Here is a 17,138-nt window from a genome sequence, read left to right on the forward strand (position 1 = left end):
ACCTTGCTCAGATGTTGTTTGGGTCAAACGTATTTCAGGGGTTTGCTCTCTCAATTTGACTGTCTTTATCTAACAGGGGTTCTCCAAGCCAGATGTGAACTCAGGCAAAAGGTAAAGCTCGTGTAGGTATGTGTGTGTGTGTGTGTGTGTGTGTGTGTGTGCCTGCGCTTTATACGTTTATACGCTTGTTTATTAACGTATGGTGAAGACAGCCTGCCAATATGTCTGAGATATTTTTCTACACTGACAAGACTCCATTTATACTCAATACAATATAATCTCTGCGGGATTTAACGTGACATTTGAACCAAGTTGATGTATTTTTATCTTCCATCATAAATTAATAGATTTATCATCGAGTTGTATTTGTACATCTCAACCTCCCCTATCAGATTGAGGAATCTTATTCACACATGTCATGTGTCGACAATTGTCCAACAATACTAATGTTTTCCCAAACGTTTCTTTCCAATGTGTCAACAGATTTGATCATCTGACAGCTTAGTATCTCCAGAGGACTGCAGTTATATTAGAGTTTGAAAAACTGTAATTTCTTTTTAATATGTAATACGTTTTCTCTGTAGGTTTGTGTAAATATTAGAGTTAAGAGAGCGAATAGCCCCAATTTCATCAAATGATATTCAAAGATTGGGTTTGGACTAATCCTCCAACAGTCATTTTCTTATTAGATCAAAATCACAGTAATAACAGATCATACATTTTGCACTTATTATAATACTGTTTTATCATGTACCCAAAAGGTCAAATCACATGAGATTACACACATTTAAAAAGTTGTGACTGAATAACAAATTTCTCTTTCTTATTAATGGTTGCGTGCAAATAGTAAAAAGAAAAAACAAAACATGTTTATTTCCCAAATTGGATTTATTGAGTAATTGAGGGTGTGTTGAATTTGTATCACAGTGTGTCAGCAGAATACAATTCTCTCTTCATCTCAGTCCAGAGCTCACCGCTCAGCTTCATAGTGTCATACGTGGCAGAATAAAGACATGGTTCATATGCAGAGTTTCTTCCCAAAGTTGCATGAAGCAATATTTTTCACATAAACATTGAAGCAATTGCCTTCCTAGAATGAGAAATTGTTGCTTGTACTGCCAAATCTGCTAAAAAACAACAGTGCTCTCTGCTCGCAGACGTGTGTTGTACATTGCCAGGTGTCTTGTGTGAAATAATGGTTTGCTGATAGAGATTCGAACATTTTGCAAGTCAAGAAGTGACAGATATTTCTCCAAAAAATGTAAAAAAGACGTAAAAAATGTGTCTGTGTTTCTCTCTTTCTACTGGATGTGTAAAGTAGGCAATTGATTGTTTTACGTGTTAACCAATAGACGTAGTTCACACATAGTTTGTGTGAGTCTGTCATGGAGTCCTTTATACCCCCATTAGAAACCAAAGGTAGAACAATGCAACAATTGGTGTACGGCGTTATTAACTCTGATGAAAAGAGATTGCATAGCATTCACATTGATTTTGTTGTTCACTTTGTATTTTATTCGGGATATCTTTTCAACAGCAGCAGAATATTTTAGCATTTCAAAATCACACCATGATAATGAAGAGGGAATCAGTGAGCAGCTACAATGCATTCGACCAGAGTCTGGTCTTCAACGCAGGAAGGAAAGAGAGATCGAAACAGGTTAACAGATTGTCCTACATACTCTAATTTTACTGAACATGCTTTTGTGGTTTATTGTGCCTCTGATTTGTGTACTCTGAGCACTTGTACCAGTAAAAAAAGAAAAACGAAAGACAAGTCCAGCTTGCTTCAGCACATCTTGGTCAAGCCACATCTCCATTCTGGACCTTTCGGTTGATCATGCAGGTCTGGTCATCTGGCTGGGTGCAGATCATCTTTGGAAAAGGATACAGTCCTGACTGTGTGTAATACATTTTACTGTTTTATAAGAAAACACTGAACTGTTTTATAAGGAAATATAATATTCAACTCAAAATAACAATAACACCGAGTAGACTTTAGTGGTTTTTAAGTTTGTGTACCAGTTGAAGCTATTTCAAATATTTCCTTGTCTCAACATCTTGTTTGAGGATGTTTGGAATAGTCGAATGTGCCCATCTGATATCTGTTGCTTTATCTTATGAAAATTACAACTTGTTATGGAACGTTACAGAACTAATGGAGTGGAGCGTGATGTTGGTAATGAGTTTAGTGTATGTTAACATATATAATATGTGATTGAAATCATACACAATTTGTGACTCATTAGTCCTCTGCGTTTTCAGTCCACCCTCCTCTCTTCCTCCTTGCACTTCATAGGGATGAAGTGAGATGCTATGTGCTCCCTCCTGGTCTTCCTCCCTCGCATCGGCCTTCCCTTCTGAGACAGAGCTATGAACATTGCTTTGCCATTTTTAGTCCACTTGGCAGAGGAGTAAGCATTGAAATAGTTTTCTAGGAAAACCTCCTTGAAGTTGCAGTTTTCATTGTAGATCCTCTGTTAAGGATCAGACAGACATTACAGCATTAATACAACACAATCGGCTGTTGCCAGCATTTGTCCTTATTGTCAGTTCTTATTTCTAACGCACGTTTTGCAATAGTTCTATTTCTGCTTGACTGTAGATCATCTGAAAACAGTGTACGACTTTTTTCACTGATGAAAAATATTACCTTGCCTTGCAGCTGTCCAGCCTTCGTCATAGAGATATAATGCTGGCTCTTCACACCTTTGATAGCCAGTACGCCCCCCTCAGACACTGTCCTGATCTCCAGGATACCTGCCAGACGTTCACACGGTTAGGAAAATGAGACATATTACAGGACAGATAAGACACTACCAACATCCAGCCTTCACTCCAACTCCACACTGCATATTCAACATTCATCTTCATTAACAAACTGGATGGAAGTTCCTGTCAGTTTGTGGTCTCTCTGGCTTTATTCAAGCCTTGTTAACTGGCCTGGGTGGCCATTACACAAACCACAACCTATGCCATAGCACATATGGTAGACAGATTAGGCCTCTCTCTCCTGGGATTGAGAAAACTATCTCCTTGCATGAGCTTTGCACGCTACATTTTAGGCCCGCTCCTCAAATCTGAGGGTGAGTAAAAACACTTGTGTAATTAAACTCTTCAGACTGACATTGAGCACGCTGCATTTTAGTGTTTGCTAAATGGCAAACAAACAGATGGCAGTGTCCCAATCTTGGAATGAAGTTTGTGTTCTTCTTGCACTTGATATTTTACTTTATATTTTACTGCCCTTTGCCATCATATTTGTTTATTTATTCATGCTTTTCTATTTTCCTGTTTGGTTTTATTTTTCATGATTTAAAGTGAAGTTCAACAGTTAGAATCCCGTCTTCATTTATAAACTCTCTGTACATTGAATGTCAGTTGACCGTGTAACTCAATTAAGTTATATTGGTTGGAACTGTAGATGTTTTTATCGTTGTTGAGAAGCATGGTAGTGCCATTCCCATAATATTACATGCAACCGCTACAGTTCTTTGGTCTACTGTGGAGAGATGGAACACATTTCCACACACATGCACACATATTGTTAACATTTTGGCTCTGACACAGACAGGCTATCCTCAGCTTGAAGAGATTTGTCATCACTCGCTGGTCCAGCCTCTGGCTGAGTAAACTCATTTGTGGGTAATCCCTAATCCTGCATGCTTTCTCTGAATCCATTGTTTACATTTGCGAGTAAGGATTTAGCGATTAATGAGAATTAATGAAATTATGACCGCTTCACAGTTTTTGCTAAACTCAACTTTTAAGCAATGCCATAGCCCTTCACTTAGACACGAATTACTAACATGTGTTAGTAATCACCATTTACTATTTTGTTTGTAAATCTATCTGTTATCTTATACGCAACATGTGTTTGTTTGCCTTCGAGGATTTGTTTACACATTTGGAACAAAATTGTCATGGGAACTGTTGCAATATCCTTAACCAGAACACACAGGTTATTAGTATTTTAAGAAAAATGTCTACAGAAAAACTAATATCAGCGTTACACATTTCAGTTCTCTATATTGCAGATACAAAAAGCTTCCAAGAGATAAAAAATTCCACATTGCAGACGTCTAGACCTTTGCAACATAGTAAAGTTGAAAAAAATCTTTTTTTGCTTTGTCTTTTTGTAAAAAAAAGAAAGTTGAAGAAAAAAGCCTGTCATGCAATCAGCATTTCAGGACGTCTTGTTCACTGCAGCCAAAAAGTATGACTCAGTGATTTATTACATAAATGTCTTTCAACAGGTCTCTTCAAAGGCTTATTGGTATGATTGCTCTGTGCTTTTAGCGTGCGACTGTCAGCCACATATGGGCGTATAATTTTTTTTCTGTCTTATGTTGCCAATGGTTGCACAAGCATCTTTTCCATCGACTTTGAGGCATTTCCCCGTCAAGCCAACATTCCAGCCACAGCCACACTGTCAGAGAGGAGGAAATGACAACTACTTAAAACATCCTCACCGTGACAGATATTTCCAGTGGTTAACATTGGCTCTATAAAGCAACAATTCTAACAATTTAATGTGTTGAATTAAATTGACCATGGCAATCAAATAAAAGTAGACATTCGGTAGTGAGCTGGCATGCCTTATTTGAGAATTTCTGCTTTCGATTGTGTGGAACAGTGTGGGCCAGGCACAGTTTGGTGGCTGTCTTTGTGTGTCAGTTGCTAACATTTTTCCATTTCTAATATTCATACCAATTCTTTGTCCCAAGTTTTCATTCTGACTGAAAAGTTTCTTGCAGAGAAATCAGGCTGAACAAATGTGAGTCTGTGGCAGTGTCAGTGCGAGCTCTCGGGGGCCTGGCACCCGTCAGGCTCCAAGACCGTTCAGTTTACTTCATTACAGCCTGTGTTTAGATGGTGTTATGGTTGAACAAGCCAAAGCCCCCACCTGCTTCACTTTACCTCCGTCACTTTGGCTGCTCCAACAGAGACACGTGACTCATTAACACTGTGATTACACTGTGGAGACCTCTGTACAATAACACCTCCCACGTGTTTCTCTTACCTTGACGCCAAAGGTTCGTCACTGACTCAGTGGAAAGATCTCACTACTAAACTCTGCATGAATCATAACATTTCAAATTCTAGGACTTAGTTCACACCCACATTCGAGTTAACTGACATTTGGAAAATATATTTTGGCAAATAAGTGGTGTTTTTTTTAATCACTGATTAATGCAGAGGAACTCCTAGTGAACCACTGGTGTTGAAATTAGACAAAAGGAGTCATCCTTACTGTTGCAGTTGGTGGGATCTTGAGTCCCAGTGATGTTGCCAAAGTCATCAATTGTTAGGAACCACTGCGTGCGGCTGAACAGCTGTCGGATGCGCACATCTCCTCCCTCCATATAGTCGTAGTTCCTGGTGTGGCGCTCGTGTTTGGAGCAGTTCATGATGGCGGCAAGTTGCTCTGGCGTGCAGTCACTGTAGACCACACACACACTGCCGAACAAGAAGATTGCATGGAGGTACAGTCCCGAGAACAGATTTTGAAGGTTCCATGTCAGCATCCATTTGCGCATTATAATACAATGCAGTGGGGATCAATGAACAACATACTTAAATGTGAGATCTGTGTGCTCTCCCTCAGCCCAGCGACCCTCTGATCCCTGACTTGTAACACTTGTGTTGTGACCTCCGGGTCCCTGTTCTCACAGCAGGTATTCCTAGTGGGACTGTTGAGCCTGTTGGGTGGTTGTAGAGGAGACTTTGTGAAGCTGGTTGGGGTTGGCTGAAGCTGAAGAGCGGTCTGAAAAAGACCTGTGATAATATTAGGAGATGATGACTCTCTTTAGTCCTCAGCGACGGTCTGCGTTGGCTGCTCCATCCTCTTGAGACCATAGTCTGACAAGGGACATCATAATCCAGTTCATTAAATGTTATGCAGGATGTCACTATAAAAGAAAAAAGTAGACCGGTTTGATTGTCGCTGATGCATTTGGAAAAAATAGACTCACAGGTAGACTTACAAGTTGAAAGATTTTCGTTAAAGCAGTTTTAAAAACTGATAAAATGATTACTTGGATTCACCTAGTTCTACAGTAGAGATCGCCTAACTTTTTAAAATTCTTTCAAAAAACTTCTTGTTTTCTGTGTTCATACAAATATGTTTTGTACAGTTTCTGTGTTGTACTTTGACAAGCATATGTCTCCCTGTCATGGACCCTGAACAGTGAAATACTGAATGATTGCCGTTGGATTGCTTCACAAGTCTATGCTCTGTAATATCATCTGTACCAGCATACATACGTTCAAACAAACAAACTATGCAGCTTTACTTATAAAAACAAAACAAAAACAAACCGTAGTTCAATGACTTACATGTGCTCTGGGTGATGACAGGAGTTGTCAGAGGTTTTGTTTCCTTTCAGAGAGAGTTTTAATTTGAAGACTCTGTCGTTCTAAAAGCTGTAGCCTCAGTTGTAAACCAATCCCAGTTATGCAGTAAAGCTAAGCAAGAGCTGGTAGCTTCTGTCAATTCCCATGGATGTCTCCCTGATTCTGGCTGGCTGACTCTGTGCATCTTCCACTGTCGCTGTGCACACTGCTTAGATAAATTCCTCCTGCTGACCTCACTTGAGAGCAATTAGATCCCAACCAGTCAGCTGTCCCTGGCCCAGATGCAATGGGGAAACACCCTCTGCCTGCCTTTCGCTGTCACTCACCCACCGGACATGAGAGGGAGCTATACACTCTTGGAATAGCAGACTCTCTTTGGTATGCACTCCGAAATACTTTAACATTTACATGCACGCTCACCCTTACAGAAGTTACTACAGACTCTCTTCTCTCTACACCCTGCGCTTAAATAGGTTTGTGCTGTGCTTGCTACAGATATTATGATGACTCACATTAAGCTTTAAAGTTGGATGTTTGCCTTGATTATGAAGCTTCAAAGAATTTCTTCCCTATCATTTCAAATGTCACAATTAATTAGCGGGTTTATTTAGCTGCACGGAATCATTTTTCAGGATTTATTGACTCAAGAAAGTAAAAAACTTCAAAGAAGCCCTTTAGTTCTCATTATTATGAGTGTCTTGCATGAGTGTAATAGTGAGAAGCAATATGTTATGTCTGGCAGGTATCCATCCAAGGGGAAGAAAACAGAAAACATAACTGCCTAGTCCTCTGTGTCAGGGGTCTTGCACTTTTCATGTTTGATTTTAAAGTCACAATTTATTGCCTTACATACCAGGCCTTTCCTTGGACTCACGACTTCAAAAGTTTATATGGGCCCTAATGACACGCTCCCCTGTGGAGGTCAGAGCTGCAGGCCTGAGAGAGAGGGACTTCTGGCCGCAGCAGGTCTCCTTCTCATCTCTAAACTGGGGTCATAAAGACCTGATCTATTAGGTGTCACTCTGGTCTGTTCATCTGTCCCTTATATCATCTCAGAGACTGTTCACACCCTGGTCTTGTGGAGGCGTAGGAAACATCCCATACATAACATATCAATCAGCCACCATATTGAAAATATCAGAGAGCTTAACATTAAAGTGAATGCAAAGTCGTAATTAACGTTTCAATATAGAAACACAATTCCACGACATATTGTACGTCTACTTTATAGGCAATACGTTGTTTTTTCCAGACAGGTGGACCGCAGTTTAGGATAATTTTCCAGAACCTTTCTCCATAAATTGCCACCTTCTGTTGGTGAAGGGGTTTGTGTGACCCTAGGAGCTGTGGAGTCAGGGGCAGGTAACACCTGGTAGGGTCCTTTGAGGCAAATTGCTTCCAGGGGAGAAGCCAGACAAGATGATTCCAACAATTGGCCTCGACAGAAATGAGTGACCTTGCCTGGAATCGGGAAGCTTGGGCCCTCTCTTGTACACAGGCCTTAAGGGGAGCTTGCAGACAAGACCTTAGTGTCTGGGACTGGTCATGCTCAAAACAATGCAGGGTTCCCATGTGGGCTCACTCCCTGCGTTATAGCACCATGTCGGTTGGGTAACAGGTGGGACCCTTGGAGGCTTCATGTCACTTCCATGGTGGGAAGGAACTGGAGCCAGTGCAGGAGATACCGAGATGTCATAGGCCTCACATTAACGCACAGCACAAGCTGAGGAACCAACCACCTGGATAGGATCTGTATTCTGTCCTTTTCCAGAGATGCCTAAAGGCCTGTTCCTGACGTTTTTTTTGAATTGTTCCCAATGAGGAAAGAGCATATGCGGCCGCCTCGAGAAAAGTCGCTGCACCCAGCATCATTTCTTTCTCAGCACGCCGCCTTTTTTGTGCAGCTGCTCCGAGCGCTTCAAGTTGAAAATCTCTGAACTTTTCAGAACAGCAATGTTGACGTCACTGTAGAAAATGGAAGAAACGCTTGTTTTGTCCGTGTCATGTCCATCCTGAACTTTATATGTCAGACAGACACTATCATAACAAAGACCGAAAAGTCTATTTGTGGGAGCAGATCGGCCCAATGGACACAGATTATTGCTCGTGAATGTTGTTCTTTAGTCGCCGTACATGTTGTCTATAAGATCGTCCTCCTTGCTCTAAAATTACGACTGTCGGATTGAGTGGTGACAAGTTCATCCATATAAAGTATGAAGCACGCATCCTCCCTTTGGTGCTCATGGTAAAAAAACAATGTCAAACCAATAGATAGTAGCTAATATAGATAATAAAAAGCAAATAAGCGATGGAAGTCTATCATACGATGTTGGTTAGAGTGGTGTTATTATTGTCAAGATATTGGTGACATAGAAGCATTTTTAAAAACACTCGGGCGCTTTTCTGGCAGTAAAAGACGCTATCCGGACACAGGCCCTAAAGTGAGAGTTATGGGGGGGGGGGGATTTAGGGATACACATAATCCCCCAGCTATGCGCTAAACAGCAGTTTGGACCCCTGAAGCTGACCCAGAGCATGCTGGGAAGACATGTCTATCTCAGAGGCTGCTTGGAGATGTTTAACAACTTTGCTGCTGTAACTGACATGTGGAAATGTAAAGGATACATTTTAGGTAGCGGAAAAGTCCAAGAGCATTCAGCTGGAACCCCTTTTGTGAAAATTGATGGCAGCAGTTAAATGTACCTCTTTGTAGAGTTTTTTTTGTAGAGCCCTGAGTTCACAGGTTAAGTACACCAACATTGACCTTTTATGATGACAAAACGGCAGACTTCAAACTCTCTTCAGAATTTTTAGGTGTTGTGCTCTCCCTTTGTTCTTGAAAGATATTTGTGCTTATATGCGACCTTTGCTTTGACTTACAGCCCATCAGACCAGTTTTTATCCACTGAACGAATCAATTATCTTTGTTACACTACAGGAACTGGTTTTCCCAAGCATTCATTGCCAAAGTAGTCTCCTATTTTGCTTGTCACATTTATCTTAGTGTTGTATTCTGTCCAACCCATTCATGTTTTTGCCATCGGGGCTGTGAGATTGTAAAATGATTTTACTTACTCTCATTTATATTGGATTTCAAAACACATCTGGAGACACTGTTCTTGTTTCTTGCTTTTTTGTTTATTTGCCATGTCTTCTTATTTCATCCTTTTCTTTTTATAATAATAATAGTTATTAGTGTCATTGGTAGTAGTTGTTGTATTAGTGTTGGTACTGTAGTAGTTTTACTTTTTAGTGTAATATAAGTGATATTGCACAGTAATGCATAATAATAGCATTCTAAGGCTACTTCAATGGGCTACTAGCATGCCATGACTTGAATGCTTGAACTTGTTTGTGTTTGTGAGCATCTGCATGTGTGTGCGTGCAGGTAGTTTGGTTTTACAGCCTGAGCTGCCTGCTGTCCTTCAAGGATCAAAGGCCCAGCTCTGTCTGGAGTTCACAGCAGCAAAGGAAATGGAGTGGCTGTGAGGCAGGCGCACTAGACCTGCGTGAGTGAGCCTCTTAAAATTTCAATGACCGTCACTTCCATCAGTCGGCCTCGCTACTTTGTTTATGTTTTTCTCTTTTTATGACTGATATATTTGCGAGTGGAGCGTTTAAAATCTTGCAACTCCCTTTAATTTATTCCCATTTTCAGATGTTATGCTGAATGTTGTTGAAGCCAGTAGAGATTGAGGGTTTACTGGAGGTGACTTCAGTGTGACATGCAAATTCTATCTCACCATGAACTCAAATCTCGTTCCAGCTCCGAATTCTGACAATTTCAATATGTTTCATAAACGCATTTCTGCTATTTGTGGAGTTGAGCTGTCTATGAGGTTGATTTCTAACTCTTCCTTCACCATTGTACCGTTTTACTGTTATCATAGAGATAATTAGATAAAGAGTATTGTTTTAGTATTGTTTAGAGTTTAGTAGAGTGTTGCATTCAGACATGATGAGTCCACAGCATTACACACATACACACACACACACACACACACACACACACACACACACAATAATTTGAGTATTCATGTACTATTTTTCTGAACAAAATACAATGTTGTAGCTCTCTGGGAACTTGTTTTTATAAACCCGTTGTCAATTTAATTATTAAGTTTAAGTTTAAGTTATTTTGCAATGCCCAAAATCACAAATTTGCCTCAGAGGGCTTTACAATCTGTACACATGCGACATCCTCTGTCCCGGGACCCTCACATCAGTAAAGGAACAACTCCCCCCAAAAAAACCCTTTAAGGGGGAGAAAAGAAAGAAGAACCCGTAGGGAGAGTAACAGAGGAGGGATCCCTCTCCCAGGATGGACAGAAGTGCAATAGTTGTCGTGTGTACAGAATGAAACACAACAGAATTACAACACAAATCAAATGCAAATCACACATCACTTCATTGTCTAGGCTCACTCGATATGCAGTTGTATAACAAGTTGTTTCCAATCCCTCCTATGCAGGACACAGATATTGCTATGTGATTTATCACTGTTATAGAGAACCTCTTGGAGTGTTAGCACACAAATCAAGATCTAGAATTTATGATAGTTTCCACTATTACCGTAGAGACATCTGCCTACACACGGTGTCTGCTCTCAACACTCTAAAAGCATTCCTGGAGAGAGAAGAGCCTCAGTGTCTGTATGTGTGTCTGTATGTGTGTGTGTGTGTGTGTGTGTGTGTGTGTGTGTGTGTGTGCTCTTTACCCTGTCTTGCAGTGATATGACTACATTTATGGTGGGAGAATGGATTATGTCTAAGGTCAGTCTATTCTTAGCCCTGTTTTAGACTGTTTTGGTTTAGCTTTTGCTTTCTAAATTCCTTGATAATTGGGGATCTCTGGGGATGGAGCCTCACAACATTAGCTCCAACTATAAATAACTAGCTTACAAACACATGCACGCTTGTACACACACTGTACACTGAACACACACACACACACACACACACACACACACACACACACACAATGGTACATTGGTGAAACTTTTTTTTGTAAAAACTACTTGCAAAGCCAGTTCAGTTCAGTTCAGTTCAAAAATGCAATATTGTCTCATTAAAGCAAACGTTTTTATGTGCTGTACTCACCATTTAAGGTAGTGTACAAAGAGGAATAGTGAAGCTTTGTCAGTGACAGCAGGGTTTGTAGTACTCTGTTAACGAACCACACGCATACACACACAGTGTCTCACACACACACACACACACACACACACTTCCACTCTGCTCTTTGAAGCTTCTCTTCCTGGGTCCGGCTGTCTCACTGAGTGCTAGTGCAGTAAAAGGTGACACATGGTCACAGCTCAGGTTGTTGCTGCTGCCTCTGCCTGGTCTGAGGTGTGAGTTGGAGCTCGCTAATGTTCTTTGGTGTCCTTCAATTAATGTTAATACGCACAGGGATTTCTTCTGAATGCAACCTGAGTGTAGTGAATTAAATATATTCAGTCAAACCTGATGGTATGCTGGCAGCATTGTTTAAGTAAATATTAAGTAATGATGAAGTATTAGATGTGAAGTTTTCTTTATAACCAGCATTTGTTGGTAGTCACTCTTCACGGTGTTGTCGGCAGTTGCAGTGCATTAGGGGCGGTGTAATCGGCCTTGTTAGAGAATGTGAACCGGCGTTTTGCTTCGCTGTCAGGGGAATACTCTGATCCCATCTAATGCAGGAACAGCTGTTAGGGATCACAGTCTTAACTGCTCACCATATCTGTTCATGTATCAGAAAAAGCCGAGCCTCGCTTATTAAGACATTCCCTGCCTTTGTGGCTTTAAAGGAGAAAGATGTTCCAAAATAAGCACTTTGAGTTTCTGAGTCAGAACTGTTTATAAACAGACCTTTAACTCAGTACATATTTAGAATTTGAAGCATCAATGCATGAAGAAAAGATACCAGCTTTTTGCTGGGGTATAAACGAGTCATTTCGTGCATCCTGTAATGTTTCACTGTTGTTGACCAGTTTCTTTGCTTTTGACAGGACAAGAACCTTGTTGTGACCCCCTCATTCTGATATATGAGTGTTTGTGGGTCTGTTACATGAAAGAAAGTATATTTGTAAATATTTAAATGTCCATGTACATGTTTAGCACTTTCTTTTTGGGTATTTCAGCAGAGAAAGTCCTTATTGTGCGGACCAGATGATGCAGTTTTTTAAAGTCTGGGCTGTGAGAAGTATAGAAGTTGGGGTGATCTGTTGAACAATAAATGGATTCTTGAATAGCTCTCAAGAAAATAGCATCAAAAACATGGATATTATGTTGCTGCTGTCTTCTCAAATCCATGTACTGTCAGAAAGAATGAAAAATACATCATCTTGGCAGAATTGGGTATATTTTCCCATTAATTTACACACAGTATATAGGTTTTGGTCACTAACTCCAATTTTGAAGCTATATTTATGGTGCATATGCCTTTTGTACGAACAGGTGCTAATCAGTCCTATATTCAGAGACCAGTAGTGTCCTGGTGTTAGTTGACCTCCACATTCACAACATACTTAGTTGGCTGTTACGAGATCAAATACTCCGAGATAACCCAACTGTTAACACATCAATGGTTGGTTGGTAATACAGCGTGAGAAGAAAATACTTGTCATTTTGAAGTGTCCCACAAAGTTTTAGTCTTAGCTTAATTTTACAATATCAAAATGATGGTGTGCACATGGTCTGAAAATGTCTACAGTCTTGTGTAATTTAATTTGTTTAAATTCAATCCCTGCAGCATTTTCTCTGTTGCTCTCCATTTATTTACATAATATTGAGGATTGGAATGACATGGATTTTAGTACCTCTGCCATATGAGCCTGTTAATGTCTTTCCAGATGTGAAAGCAATGTAAGAAGAACCACACTTTGGCACCTTATAATCTCTCATGTAAAGGTCTATTACATTTATGCCACTTTTTTTGATTAAGTGTGTCATATTTTTAACCATTCAACACCCACTCCTTTTTGGGTGGTCTGGCTAAAGGAAAAACAAATGGACCATTTTGAAGGTAGTGAGAGATGCAACACTTTTACCCATGAAAATGGTTTGATTCTTACAATTTAAAAATTCCTCTGCACAAACAGGTGTAGTAATTGATATTTAGAGTAAATTAACATCCAAATACCCTCCTTAGTTTAATAATACCATAAGTAAGTTGAGTATTAGAATTGGACTATCAAATAAATTGTGATGAAATCACTCCCAGCAGCCATGTGTTCCCTAAAGAGCGCTCTATTTAAAGAATTATCCTAAATTAATACGTCAGAGAACTCTCTGTTATCTCGGAGATTGCTGTCATGACGATTGTCAGAACCACAGTTGCTTTCCTCTTTGACTCAAAGTACTTCCAGATGAGTGTCTCATTATTACTTTGAGTCTTGGCATGACTCTCCCGGTCCTGTTTTTTAAAGCCGTTGCCTCTTGGTTACGTTAGCTGTGTCTGTCTCTGTGTTTCCCTGTGTTGCTGGGTTGTTTTATGATAATAATGACATTGTAAAACCCCTGCACAACATGGTTTTAAAAACAGACAAACAAATAACGTGCTAATAAAATGCCATGGCTCATCTAGGCGCACCACTTTACATTTTAGTCTCCGTGGGGGGCTTTCACACAGCAGGGTGCAGTGGTAATAACATATGTGAGGTTCAAACACACCAAGGGTATTAGCTGCATGAAAAGAGCCAGGTGCGGGGCTTCACGGAGCTAAATGGGGCACTTAATGAATTGGCATGAATCTGGCAATGGAGGGGGGATTTGAAAAAGCAGGCTGGGTTCTGGGGTGCACGTTCCCCTCATCCATGTTTCAATTCCTTATAGCAACTGCTGTAGTGGATGATGACTTGTCTTAGAATATGGTACGCACATTTCAGGAAAAACGCTGGAGTGTAGGAAAGACTAATGAAAGGAATTCTGAAAGAGGGACTGCATTGAGTTACACATGCTTCAGCTCTCTATAACGAGTGGACTCGTTGTTTCTGTAGTTCCAGCAACTCCAACAGATTGATACGTCTTCTCTCTGGCGTCACGCCATGTTCAGGAGTTGGACTCAAAGTGGGGGGCTCCGGCCGTCGCCATCTTGGCAGTGACTCCCGGCTAAACCAAAAATGTGCAAAGAACCGTACCAGAACTGTTTTTTGTACCAGGCTGTAAACACGTTTATTTCGGCTTTAAAGTTGAGCATTTTAACATGTACGTCTATGGGGAATGACTTGCTTGCCATTTGATGAACCATAGTTTTTGGCTTCATTTCTCAGTGCCGATTGGCAGATACCCAATATTAAAGGATTCGGATTGGGGAATTTGATCGGGACATCCATTAAAAGTTTCTATTTACATTCAATGTTTCTTACCAAAAGGCACGCAATGCATGATTATTTAAACCAATATTATTTCCTTCTTTGTTTACTTGCTAGCTGTCTAGCTTCTTTCCTGCCTTTTGTTGGCTCTGTGTTGGGTTTCTTGTTTTTCACCTGTAGATCAGTGGAATAATAGACTGACAATTTAAAACCTCTACAATAGCCATGTCAGTCAGGCCCTGCTCCACATCGTCAGGTCCTGGGTCAACTTTCATTGGACTGAGCTGCACATTGTCAGGCCGGCCACCAGCTTCAGTTACACTTTGTCAGCCTTAGCTGTAATGAGGCTCTGCTGAATTGCTTTGATAATTTACATGCTAACTCTTAACAGCAGAAAAGGTTATTGGTTATCGGAATTTGCCTCTACATGGCACCTGTGACTGAGACCTCTATGCACTATCTAGACAGGAACTTCCTACTATAATTATATGTCTTTCATCACAAGGCAGAAATAATGCCAGGCGCTTTGTATCATGGTAAAATAAATATATTTCAGGAGGTATATTTTTAGCACATTTTTAGCCATTGGTGATCACTTCCCTCACAGTGTGTCATTACCCCTGTGCCAGTTTTTCTGAACAAATTCTTGTTTAGAATCAACTTCCAGACTCTAAATAATATGGTGCACAAAATACATTCGAGCTCACTGCTTCATTCTTATGAAAGTATGCGATTGGCACTGGTTTTAGAATACAAAAATAAAATGCTTCAAAAAAACCGCAACCAAAAACCACTACCCAAAAAATAAGCGAAGGCAGTGAATGCTCAGAGAATCACTTTTATGCAAAACTTAATACAGACAGCAGGAGAGGCCAGCGAGGGAGGCGGTGAGCAGAGACACATCCAGACGGTCATAAGCCGCACACACACACACACACACTAATCAGCTGTCCTTCACTTTTGTGTCTGCAGTGTTAATTAGTGAAAATGATAAGCAGGCAACAAGGCCTCATGATCGGAATTGATCTCCCTCAAGCGAAAGGCCAAATACAATTCCTTCTGGGGCAGAGCTAGTTTTGGATCCATCTGAAGGTCTCCTTAATCTTCTCATAGCTACTGGCTTTAGTCGAGCCATAACCATAACACTGAGTCACTCAACTGTTCATTAGCTTCTGAGAGGAATGTCTGTGTCATGTGTTATGACAGAAGTAAACAAGTGCCAGTGTTTTGTGTTTTATTTTCATAACCCTCAATACAAAAGGCTGACAAGTTCATGGATTCACCGACGCATTCACACACACACACACACACACACACACACACACACACACCCAACTAGGGGTTTATATGCCAGGATTTCTCAGAACACGGCGTAAAACAACTCAAGTTTATATCTATTGTTTTGAGCACATAATCTCAGTGGCCTTTACATGTTTATTTGCATCCACAAGTTAGTCATCAGTCATGTGCGTTGGTCAAAGCAGATCATCATTGCAGATGTGATATGGAAGTGAATCTGTGTGGGTTTGTTGTTTTTTGACAAGTAAAGCACCGCTGTCTGTGGCTTCTCGATAATAGTGCCTCTCAATCTCTGTCGTGCCTCCCTCTCTGAGTCATTGTAAGGATGGATGTCTTTTTAATGGTGGAGGTGGGAGAAGCGGAGCAGAGCTGGAGAACAGGAGCTGATGTCGGAGGAAGAACAGACGCATTACTCCTGTGAATTCCTGATAGCAGCTAACTCGCCAGGAAGTTTCTCTGTCTGCCCCCCGTGATTGGCCTCACAGCTTGCTAAGTGATTAAGCAATGATCTTTTTATGGTTTTCCTCCATTTCTCCTGTCTCTCATTCCATCCACCTTTTTATCTCTTCACCGCTCAACGTCATTGGCTGAGCATTATTGTAGAAAGATCACACAGGTCTGAGTTTTTTGTGTTTTCATTCCATCACCTGGGAAGCCAAGACTTCCCATAAGGGGAGGAGAGTTTTCTAGCAAGACAAAGATGGATGAATTGGGGTTGTTCATGTGGAGAGCAGGTGTTGTCTAGAAGAAAGAGCCTGGTGGATTTTGTGTCTGCGTATATGTGGGTGCGTGTGTCCAACAGAGACCCTGTGAGGCAACATGCATGCGAGAGGCCAGGCCACAGGCCAGAGGAAATAACTTTTGAGATCAGTTATGTCCTGAACTGGCCTGGTTTATAACCAAAGGTGTGCTGCTGTCATCCCTTGAGCAAAATTAACTGCTGAAACTACATGTGTTTCTGTTTACCTGTGACATCTGCTGCAGTGAATTAGTCATAAAAAAAACACTTGAAATATTGACTTAACTGCCATTGTGCTTAGTAACAAAGCACACACAGCGAAAACAGTTACCATTTTTGGGGATTTTGGAACAATGCAATCAATGTTTTTGAAATGTTTCCAGTTAACTATGCATAATATCCAGATGGTGTACAATTAAAAAGTAAAAGATGAGAGGTAATGTGCTTTAT

General features: G+C 40.6%; 1 protein-coding gene across 2 annotated transcripts; it reads right to left on the reverse strand.

The window, feature by feature from the left end:
* Window positions 1–864: 864 nt before the first annotated feature.
* Window positions 865–11,610, reverse strand: fgf7 (fibroblast growth factor 7). 2 transcript variants are annotated; one of them, XM_031848199.1, is made up of 4 exons: window positions 11,457–11,610; window positions 5,255–5,912; window positions 2,654–2,760; window positions 865–2,477 (listed from the first exon to the last, which is right to left on the reverse strand). In XM_031848199.1, exons 2-4 carry the CDS (start codon window positions 5,538–5,540, stop codon window positions 2,262–2,264), a joined length of 609 nt encoding a protein of 202 aa, XP_031704059.1. In that variant the 5' UTR covers window positions 5,541–5,912; window positions 11,457–11,610; the 3' UTR covers window positions 865–2,261. The 2 variants fall into 2 exon arrangements, with proteins under 2 accessions (XP_031704059.1, XP_031704058.1); XM_031848198.1 differs by lacking the exon at window positions 11,457–11,610 and adding an exon at window positions 6,340–6,600.
* Between the last annotated feature and the right edge of the window lie 5,528 nt (window positions 11,611–17,138).

This window comes from Anarrhichthys ocellatus, unplaced genomic scaffold, assembly GCF_004355925.1.
Source record: "Anarrhichthys ocellatus isolate YVR2014 unplaced genomic scaffold, GSC_Weel_1.0 scaffold8, whole genome shotgun sequence".
NCBI lineage: Eukaryota > Metazoa > Chordata > Actinopteri > Perciformes > Anarhichadidae > Anarrhichthys > Anarrhichthys ocellatus.

Coding starts and splice junctions, on each gene's coding strand:
- fgf7 (XM_031848199.1), bottom strand. CDS start 5,540: ATGCGCAAATGGATGCTGACATGGAACCTTCAAAATCTGTTCTCGGGA. Junction 2,761..5,254: donor AGATCCCACCAACTGCAACA/GTAAGGATGACT, acceptor AACGTCTGGCAG/GTATCCTGGAGATCAGGACA. Junction 2,478..2,653: donor CTGGACAGCTGCAAGGCAAG/GTAATATTTTTC, acceptor GATCCTTAACAG/AGGATCTACAATGAAAACTG.